The 10,727-nt window shown below is 43.9% G+C and overlaps 1 protein-coding gene across 3 annotated transcripts in view; it reads right to left on the bottom strand.

Annotated features, from left to right (window-relative positions):
- The window catches only part of PITPNC1 (phosphatidylinositol transfer protein cytoplasmic 1), a 358,712-nt gene that overhangs the window by 31,682 nt on the left and 316,303 nt on the right, over positions 1–10,727 (bottom strand). For all 3 annotated transcript variants that reach the window (XR_003549130.1, XR_003549131.1, XM_006146773.3), the window contains exon 7: positions 804–959. Coding sequence is in view for 1 of the 3 variants with exons in the window: in XM_006146773.3 (XP_006146835.1) it covers positions 804–959 (156 nt within the window). In the remaining 2 variants the exon portion in view is untranslated. The remainder of the gene's footprint in view (positions 1–803; positions 960–10,727) is intronic.

The following is a 10,727-nucleotide window of genomic DNA, read 5'->3' as shown; positions in this document are numbered from 1 at the left end:
TCACATGTGTCGCCGAAGTGGATATACCACTGAAATCTGTACTGTGAGGCTGTTAATAATCTGGCAACGGAATTATTAAATGAGCAGAAACGCTGAGGTATACCACCTAGTGGGATGACTGGGATTTCTTGTTCTTTCTCTTGGGACATTTACTTTAGGTGCCTACATTGGTGGGATCTTTTATTTTTTTTAAGTTCTAATTTATTTTATTCACGATAGAGAGCATGCACATGCGCAATCCAGACAGACAGACAGAAAAGCATCCTCGATAGGTCTCATCACATTGTGACCCCCTTCCTCAGCTCATCAGGACCTGGGGCACCTGAATACACACCTGGCATGATTCAGGTAGACTGGGCAGGGGTCCTGAACTCGCAGTCAGCCACGTGGCTTCACACTGTGGTCCAGTACACCACTGACTGCACCACCTCGGCTGGGCCTGCAGGGTCTTTGAAGTGAGAATTATCCCTGGGGGCTGCACACACAGACAAGCCCTCTGGCCTCTTCCCAAGTGCCCCTACCTGGGTGTAGATTAACCTGACACCAAAGTGAAAAGTACGTTTCGAAAGTCCCAAACATACTCCCTTGGCAGATATGGAAGTCACAGAGTGAGAGGCGCAATGGAAAATCGATTTGTGGGAGAACACGAAACCTGTATATAAATGCATTTTCATCCCAGGAGTGTTTTCTGGACGCAGTGCCATGGGGCTGGCTCAGCCCTGTGTATTTTTTGTGCATCATGTACTCCAAATTGACAAGACACTGAGCTGTCGGTGGCCCACAACTGCCGTCTGGTCACTCACCTTGTGTACGAACTGTTCCACTCTGGTCTGAAGCCCCCAGACCTCGAACTTCACGGTCACCAGCTTGTAGGAGCACATGATGGGCTGATGGCTATCTCTCCAGCCTTCCCTTAGCTGGCCCCGCCCTGTCTTCTCTGACTTGAAATGTTTAGGATCCTAGAAAAGAATATGTCAAAGACGTTGATAGATTAAAAGTTGAACCATCTATATGAAATGTCCAGAGTAGGCAAATCCATAGACACAGAAAGTACGTTAGTGGCTGCCAGGGATTAGGGACTGACTACTCATGGGTACATTTCTTGTTGGGGTGATGAGAATGTTCTGGAATTAGATAGTTGTGATGGTTGTACAACCTTATGAATATCCTAAAAACCACTAAATTATATGTTTCCATTTCATGGCTATTTTTAAAAAAAGAATAATTAATTTAATTTTATTTATTCATTCAATCATTTTCATTTGACCAGAGAAAGACAGGCACACAGAGAGAAGGAAAGTGAGAAAGCAAGGTACCAGGTTCAGGTCTCGAACCGTGCTAGGCCATGTGGGAATGTCCAGCGCTTTAACCACACCACCTGCTGGCCCTACATTGAATGGGTATTGTATCTGCATTTGGGCACAGTATATTTCTCTCCACTTAAATAAAAATTGGGTTCTAGAAAGGAGGCGGTGGTGTCGGTGGGCTGGAGGCGATTTGGACCCAAGAGGGACTATCAAGGTTATTTGCAATGACCATCTGGGAAAGAAGGTCTGCATAAAATGTAGAACGGATGACAACACTGAGGACCTTAAGAAACTGATTGCAGGGGCTGGCAGGTGGCGTGGTGGTTAAGGACACTGGACTCCCATGTGGCCAACTGCAGTTCGAGTCCCGGACCTGGCGGTTTCCTTTCTCATGTTCTCTCTCTCTCTCTCTCTCTCTCTTTCTCTCTCTCTCACTCTGTTCCTCTCTGGTGAAATTAAAATAAATAAATACATAACTTCAATAAAATAATTATTTAAGAAAAATTAAGAAAAGAGACAAAACGAAACTGATTGCGGTCTAGACTGGCACCTGTAGGAACAAGATTGTGTTGAAAAGAGGTACATGATTTTTTTAAGATTACGTGTCTCTGGGGTCTATGAACCCCATGATGGGATGAACCTGCAGTGTTATTACCAATAGAGCAGAATCCCCTCTCCCCACCAGACCCTGCTCCACCCTCCTTCATCTCCCATTCTCACCCCCCTACAATGGTAAACATACTTGCTTTTGAAAACCCACATTAATCAAAATTTAGATGCTAAAAACCAATTTTGCCAGAGGGCAAGTGAGAAAGAGAGAGAGGGGGGGAAAAAGCATCCTCTGACCAGGCGTGGTCATGCCACAATCCCTTCTCCTCCAATTCTCTATCCTCTTAGGGTTTTAGGCACCAACGGTCACACTGTGAAATTCCATTGATGTGACATGCCCACAGTAGACAAACCTATGAAGAAAGCAGATTAGTGGCTGCCAATGGTGGGAGAAGGGGAAGGTACAGGGAATGAATGCTGATGTGAACAAAGTTTCCTTTCAAGGTGATTCAAATATTCTAAAATTAGGGGCCAGCAGGTGGTGTGGTCATTGAGATGCTAGGCTCCCACATTGCTAATTGCAGTTTGAGTCACAGGTCTGATGGCTTGAAAATCATGCCAGGTGGGTGTACATGTGTGTCCAAGATCCCAGGAAGAGAATGGAGAATGGAGAAGGGATTGCGGTATGGGCGTCCCCTGGGGGGGTGATTTCTCACTTTCCCTCTCATTGTCTCTGTTTCTGTCTCTCCCATGAGCTCCTGTGTCCGATGGGAAAAACCTCTTAAAAAAAAGAAAATCACAACAAATAGGTTGTTTAAAATATCCTAAAGTTAGAGTATGGTGATGGCTCGCAACTCTATAAAGATGTTAGGAACTGTTGAATTATATACTTTCAATGGGCGAACTCCACGGTATATAAATTCTATATCAATAAACATTTTTAAAATTTTTATTTAGTAAGATGATTTTGTCTTAGGGAGTTTGTGCTCACTGAAGAGAGAGAGTGAGACAGACACAGTGAGAGGGAAAGTGAAAAATCCCCAGGGAAGATGGCCACGCCACATCCCTTCTCCTCCATTCTCCTCCTGGGATCTTGGGCACGCACGCACATGTGCCCGAAGTGATTTTCAAGTCATGGGGCCTAGGACTCAAACCACAATCGGCCATGTGGGAGTCTAATGATATAACTGTTACACTACCTGCTGGTCCCTATCAATAAACCTTTTAAAAACACAAAATACAGGGGACCAGCAGGTGGCAGGGTGGGAAAGGCACTGGACATTCCTACATGGCCAGCTACAGTTAGAGTCCCAGACCTGGTGGCTTGCTTTCTCACTTTCCCTCTCTCTCTGTGTGTGTGTGTATATATATATATAAATAGTGTACTTTTAAAAATGTGTATGTTGCCTTCTGGATTAGCAATATTTATGTTACATTTATCTTATTCTTTATAAGAAAATAAGAATACCATGATACATAGCTTATTTTGAAATAATGCAAAGGTAATTTCCTGTTGATATTTGAAAAGAGAGAAGAAGAGTTCCAGAAAGTAAAGTCATTTTATGATATTAAGTGGAAAATCAATACAGTAACTTTTCTGTTAGCTGGAATGTTTACCTTTTATTTCCTGGTTGTTGCTCAATTCCTTTGTACACTAAGAAAAAAAAAATCACAAGTTGAAGATGAAGGGCTCATCTGCAGTGAAATGTAGTCTTTGTGGTGGTCGATAAATAAGAAAGGAACATTATCTCCACATGAATGAGTATCCCCACCTTTGTGAAGGGAGGGGCTGATGAACTTGAGCTCGGGAAGCCTCTCTGAATCTTCCATACCAACTGTGCCATATTTTCATTGCCTGGACCAACCCCAAAAGGACATTGGCATCATACGCATAGGTCCAGAAAGGTTATGATAGTTTATAATATGAGATACAAAAAAGGCCTATGCCTAAGGGGGCTGGCTCATGGCAAATGCTCGCCTGATGGCAGCCATTATTACCCTTCCCAAATCAGTCCAAGGAACCCTTCAGTTATGTGCCCAACCGGGCAGTCCAAGGCAGGGACAGAATGCTTTTTCAACGCACCCTAGAACTGCTGGGAGAAGGTGTGATATTGAAAGCCACGGGACTAATTCCTGCCTGCCTTGTATTCCTCTGTCATCTAATACCACTAAGAACAAAAAGATGGGGCCAGCAGGTGACATGGTGGTTAAGGCACCTGGATTCCCACATGGTCCACCACGGTTCGAGTCTCGAACATGGTGGCTTGAAAATCACTCTGGGGAACCAGCAGTTAGCGTAATGGCTATGTTGCTGGACTCCCACGTAGTTGACCGCGGTTTGTGACCCGGACCCGGTGGCTTAAAACTCACACCGGGCATGTGTGCGTGCGTGCCCAAGATCCCGAGAGGAGAATGGAGGAGAAGGGATTGTGGCGTGACCATTCCTTCTGGGGGGTGATTTCTCGCTTTCTGTCTCTATGTCTCTCTCTCTCTGGCGAGCACACGCGCCCTATAGTGAAAACCTCTTCAAAAAAAAAAAAAAAATGTATCTGGTTGTGTGTGCCCAAAATCCTGAGAGGAGAATAGAGAAGGGATTGTGGCATGGCCATCCCTGCTGGGTGGTCATTTCTCACTTTCCCTCTTCCTGCCTCTCTTTAGTGAATGTACACACCCTATGTCCAAAACCTAAAAAGAAAAGTGTCTAAATTAAATATCTACAGCTTTATGTATGTTAAGAAATTAAACAAAAAAATGAATGTTGAATTTGAAAAAAGAAAGAAAGAAAGACTAAGAATGGAAGACCAATAAATCAGATGTGTCACTCAGGAGATGGTAGCAGATAATCTCCAAAGATGGAGATTTGATTTCTTCCTTCACTGGTCTGGCAAGCTGCTCCCCTTATCAAGAAGGCAGAGTCTAGTCCCTTATTCTTGAATCCAGATTGGCTATGACTTGACCAAGAGAATGTGATAGAAGAGAGATGGGGGGCCCAACAGATGGCATAATGGTTACTTTGCTAGACTCCCACTTGGCTGACCGCGGTTTGAGTCTCAGACCTGGAGGCTTGAAACTCACGAGGTGCCTGAGTACGAGTGCCCAAAATCCCAAGAGACATGTGAGTAGAGAAGCCATCTTAGGTATTTCAGTCCAAGCATAAGATGTAGAGCAGAAGATACCATGTAGAGCAGAAGATCTTTCTAGGTAAGTCTAGACATGTGGATTGGACTACGAGATTATATGAAATAAAGCACTGGTGTTTTAAGGTTTTTACCACAGAGCATGTGTGCTCACTGGAGAGAAAGAAACAATGAGAGAGAATGTAAAAAAAATCACACCTTGGGGGGATGGCCATGCCACAATCCCTTCTCCTCCATTCTCATCCTGGGATTTTGGGCATGCATGCATACACACCTGGCAAGAGTTTCAAGTTGCCGGGTCTGGGACTCCAACCATGGTTGCCCATGTAGGAGTCTAGCACCTTAACAATCATGCCACCTACTGGACCCACATTCTTGTTTTAAGTCTCTAAATTTGGGGTACACTGTTACTCAGCAAGAAGTAACAACACAGATGTGTCAAGGAGCTTGCAAAACAGATGCATTAACTGGATCACCAAAGATGAGAATAAATGCTGCTTTGTTCTTTCATGGGACACACCAAAGTTCATACCACCAGTCATATGCCTGAAAGCGACAAACAAGGGAATGTATACCTGTCAAGTAGCTCCTCTAAGTTAAAATATAGGAGCTGGAGTTAAACAGGAAAAGAAGGTTTCTTTCCCCGTCTGCCTTTCAACCCTCCCACAAGAGAGGCCCGTGATGCATATGAACTGCACACGGCCAGCTATCTTGAGGCTTGGAAGATGTGGCTTCCATCCTGTGGTCCACCAGAAGATGGACAGGCAAGCTGAAGTGGAGGCTGTCCTACTTGGGATAGCCGCTGTGTAAAACAAACAAACAAAAGTATTGTACAGAGCCTGAAAGGGGAGGACGCCAGGAGGTCAAAGCTCTCAGCAACCCAGATCTGCAGGAGACAAGAGCCCAGTGAGCAGAGGGTTTTGGTCCATCATGTTGTAATAACTGAATACTTGAATCTGTGATTTGTAAGACTTGTGGTTCATTTGGCTCATGGTTTGGGGGTCCAAAGTCCAGGGCCACACTTGGAAAGGGTCTCGCTGGCGGGTAACATGGCAGAGAGCATCACGTGGCGAGAAGACACGTGTCTGGGTGTCTGTCTCATTCCCTCTTTCTACGCCGACCAAGACTCAGTCGTGGGGCACCTCCCTGATGACCTCAATCCTCATCACTTTGCAAAGTCTCAACTCTTAATCCCACAGCTGGATTAAGTTTTTACCCGCTTAATCTTGTTACAAGGCTCCCTAGATTTTGACACATTAATTTTGGGAGACACCATCAAACCATAGCCCAGAGCAAGGTGGACAGGCACCGGAGGTAGAGAAATACATGAAAACCTGGGTCACGGCCTGAGCGGCCTTGATGCCCCTCAGACGCTGTAGAGCGGGTGAACGAGAGGCGCTGGATCCCGCCAGGCTCTGGCCCTGCCCTCCGATTCACGTACTGACCTTGGCTCATTTTCTCCGCTGACCACTACTGAGTTTGAGTCGGTCCCGACTCATGCACATTCCGGGTCCGTGTTCTCAAGAATAGACTAAGACTGAGATATGAAAAGTGAGTGCTGGTGGATGGCATTTCCAAAGCGGTTGAGAACAGCAGGGCCTCCCGGCAAACTTCAGTTAGAATAAGACCAGAAAAGTATTGTCTGCATAGCAAAAATCATATAGCTGTTTAATTGATGTGTGGTTCTTGATGGCACCAAAAAATTGTATTTGGCTATTGCGAAGTAAAGTTTTGGAGAAAGGCTAGATGTGAATGAGAAGTATACTGTATTTTCAGGATTCACGATACATTTTTTTTTTTTTTTGATTGCCAGAAGGTGGATGCATTTGCCAGAGATGGAGAGAGAAAGCAATTCCCAGTTGGGTATGGCCATGCCATAATCCCTTCGCCTCCATTTCTCCATTCTGATGAGATTCTGGGCACCCATGCACACATGCCTGCTGGGTTTTTCAAGCCACTAGATTCAGGATTGGAATCACATGGTTGGCCATGTGGGGTCTGGCTCCCCAAAATCAGGTCATTGGCTGGCCCTTGGAATAGAATTTTTAAGCTAAAAGTGAGAATTTGGTTTCATGTCCTTGGTTTTATAGATCAGAACACCGAGTCCTGAGAGAAATGAAATATTTTGCCCCCAGGTCACCGATACTTGGTAACAGGGATCTAGTCCAATGTTCTTTCCACTACATTTACTTTTAATATTAAACAGCAAAAGGGTGTTTTTGTTATTGCCAGATGCCAAAGAAGCAATTAACAATTGGGCTTTTTATGGCAACAGTGTGTCGATTTTTTGCAAGTCTGGTGTCATATCTACAGCTGTTGATTTCATCTAGAAAATTTCAGACATGGCCTATAATTAGGGATTCACTTTCAAAGAGCTGGAGGGAAGGAAGGGAGTAGGATTTACCAGAGGACTCCTTTAATCAAAACTCAAGATTAGAAATGAACATCCAGCTGAATGCTTTTGAGCGGAGACGAGCCAAAATAAGGGAGGGGACAATCAAATCGTCAGATCTAATCTAAAATGATCTGGTCACTGCAGACTTTTCTTTTCACATTCAACCCCCTCCCCCAACTCTCTTCACCATCCCCCAATACCCATTCCTCTTGAAATCATTTTCTTCAACTTGCATTTTCTCACTTGGGTTTGTGACTCTAAGTATATCCATTGCTCTATTTACATATCAGTTGAGCTTTCCTACAATCTTTTTAAAAAAAATAATCATTTATTTAATTTTATTTATTATGATCATTATTATTTGACATAGGACACACATGTTCACCAGAGAGATACAGAGAAAAAGAGAAACTGAGAAAGCAAGCCACCAGGTCCAGGACTCGAACCATGGTCAACCATGTGGGAGTCCAGCGCTTTAACTACCATGCCACTTGTTGGCTTCGCAAACTTTTCTTTTAAAACATATATGTATTTCTGATTGGTGGTTCTATAGCTTCTGTAGTATTTTAGTCCTGATACAAACTCTGTTATATCCTTTACATAGTCTGAAAAAGAACAGGATTTACATTTTAAACTTCATTTCTAGGTTTTCTTATTTTAAGATGAAGTTTATCAACCTCACCCTTCATTTCCAATGTTATATCCCTTGGGCCTTCCAACATGCAGGTTTCAGGTTTGGCCCATTACAAAAGGTCAAAAAGCTTGACTTTGGGACCAGCAGATGGCATAATGGCTACATCACTGGACTCCCACGTAGCTGACTGTGGTTTGAGTCCTGGACCTGGTGGCTTAAACTCACGCCGGCATGTGCATACCCAAGATCCCAAGAGGAGAATGGAGGAGAAGGGATTGCGGTGTGGCCATCCCTCTGGGGGGTGATTTCTCGCTTTCTTTCTTTTTTTTTTTTCCTTCTTTTTTTTTCCACATGATTTATTATTTGTTTTTTGTATATACTTTCAATCATATTGTTTGACTTACAATGAGACCATTTCGATATGTGCACATTTCTCCTCAGACCCGTTGATCAAAATATCTTTAACAGAGAACACCACACCTCCCCATCCCGTCAATGCTCTACCTCTGTATCCTTTCTCCAAATGTCCTTCGTTAGGCCCCACTCCTCCACATACACCTCGTCTGACATTCACACCCATCTCTTGTGTTTGTTCAACCTTTAGTCAATCAGTTTCAGTCATAGAATGCAGACATACGGTTTCTCGCTTTCTGTCCTCTCTGTGTCTCTCTGTCTTTCTGGCCAGTGCACGTGTCCTATAGTAAAACCCTCTAAAAAAAAAAAAAAAAAAGATTGACTTTATTTCATTCTTTTTTTAAGAGAGAGATATTTTTGATTTACCCCCCAGGGGGTAGCCACACTGCAATCCCTTCTCATCCATTCTCCTCTCAGGATTTTGGGCATGCATGCACACGCACCTGGCATGAGTTTTAAGCTACCAGGTCCAAGACTCAAACTGCAATCGACTACATGGGAGTCCAGCGAGGTAACCATTATGCCATCTGCTGGTACCTGATTATTATTATTATATTTTTTTAGAGAGAAATTTTTGTTATAGGGTGTGTGCGCTCACTGGAGAGACAGAGAGAGAGAGAGAGAGAAAGCCAAAAATTACCCCCTGGGGAGGGTTGGCCACATCACAATCCCTTTTCCTCTATTCTCCTCCTGGGATTTTGGGCACACACTCACACGTGCCCAGTGTGAGTTTCAAGCCACCAGGTCCAGGACTTGAACTGTGGTCGGCCATGTGGGAGTCCAGTACCTTAACCACCATGCCACCCACTAGCCCCCAAACTTAACTTTAGTAAAGATCACACATCTTGAAATTTGTGAGTCCCCATCCGGTGTGATGAGAAAATGCAGTGAACATTTTCTTCAGTAGGTTGAATGGTGATCCCCTCAAAACATTGGGTCTTTGGAAGTCATGAGGCAGTTTTGCATTAGAAAAACAGAAACATACATCATGACTTTTCCGATGACTCAACATGTCCCAAGTTCTCACTCCCAGTCCCTATGCATATGATCTTATTTGTGAAAAAAGGTCTTTGCGATGTAATTAAAGTAAGATATTGAGATGAGACCATCCTGGATTAAGTAGGTGGGCCCTAAATCCAATGATGTGTCCTCATAAGAGACAGTGAGGAGTAGGTCACTTGAGAGGCAGAGATGGGAGGGATGCAGTCAGAAGACAAAGATATCCTGAAGCCACTAGAAGCTGGAAGAGGAAAGGAAGGATTGTCCCCTACAATCTCCCTTTACCTTAGGACTTCTGGCCTCCAGAACCATGAAAGAAATCTCTAGGGATGAGGAGCAGACAAAGCAAGGATGAGGCACATGATGCATCAGTGCAATGCTCTGATGTAATTGGTCTTGGGTAGGGCCTGGATATCCAGTTTTTCAAAAGCTCACAAGGTGGCCCGGCAGGTGGTATGGTGGTTGAGGACAATGGATCCCCCACAGGGCTGACTGCAGTTCAAGTCCCAGACCTGGTGGTTTACTTTATTGCTTTCTGTCTTTCTCTTTCTGTCTCTCTCTCTCTCCCTCTCTGGCCAAATTTAAATAAATATATAAATTTAAATAAAATAATTATTTTTTGTTTTTAAATAAAATAATTCTTAAAAAACAAAAATAGCTCACCAGGTGTATCCAAGGTTCAAACACTGCTATAAAGTACAAGTATCTCCACCTTCTAGATGAGAAACCTGGAGCCCACAGTGACTTATACACAGTCCTTCCAGACCTGAGCTCCCAACCTGCTGTGGTCTGAATGCTTGTGCCCCTCACCCCAATTCATGTGGAAACTTAATCTCCATTGTGATGGTATTAGGAAGTGAAGCCTTTGGGAAGCTATTAGCACTTTCATAAAAGAGATGCCAGATTGACGGGGCCATGCAGGCAACACAAGCTGGTAAGGATGCTGCCTCCCATTCTAAGGCAGGGCCTGGACTGGGAAGAAACTGAGGCAGGGCCCAGTTTACGAGCTTTCCCTTGTGTCCTTGAACTGGCCGGTATTCAATTTCTCTGCTGTGAGTTTTACTGTTATTACGGTACCCTGTAAGAGTAAAACATCACCCCCAACCATTGCAATAAAGCCAATTAGTGATCTTGTAGGAATGTGGTTCCCTAAGACTGACAGGAGGACCAGGAAGTTTAAGACTCCCCCACCTGTCTGTTTTTAAGCCAAAATTAACATATAGATTAAGCTAGTATAAACCAAATTAGCATTAGAAGCATATGTAGACTAAGTTAGTTTAAGGTTAGTTTTA

The sequence above is a fragment of the Tupaia chinensis genome, unplaced genomic scaffold, assembly GCF_000334495.1.
Source record: "Tupaia chinensis unplaced genomic scaffold, TupChi_1.0 Scaffold000187_1, whole genome shotgun sequence".
In the NCBI taxonomy this organism is placed as follows: domain Eukaryota; kingdom Metazoa; phylum Chordata; class Mammalia; order Scandentia; family Tupaiidae; genus Tupaia; species Tupaia belangeri.
The sequence above is the reverse complement of the archived record's forward strand: the minus strand, read 5'-3'. Positions and strand labels throughout refer to the sequence as shown.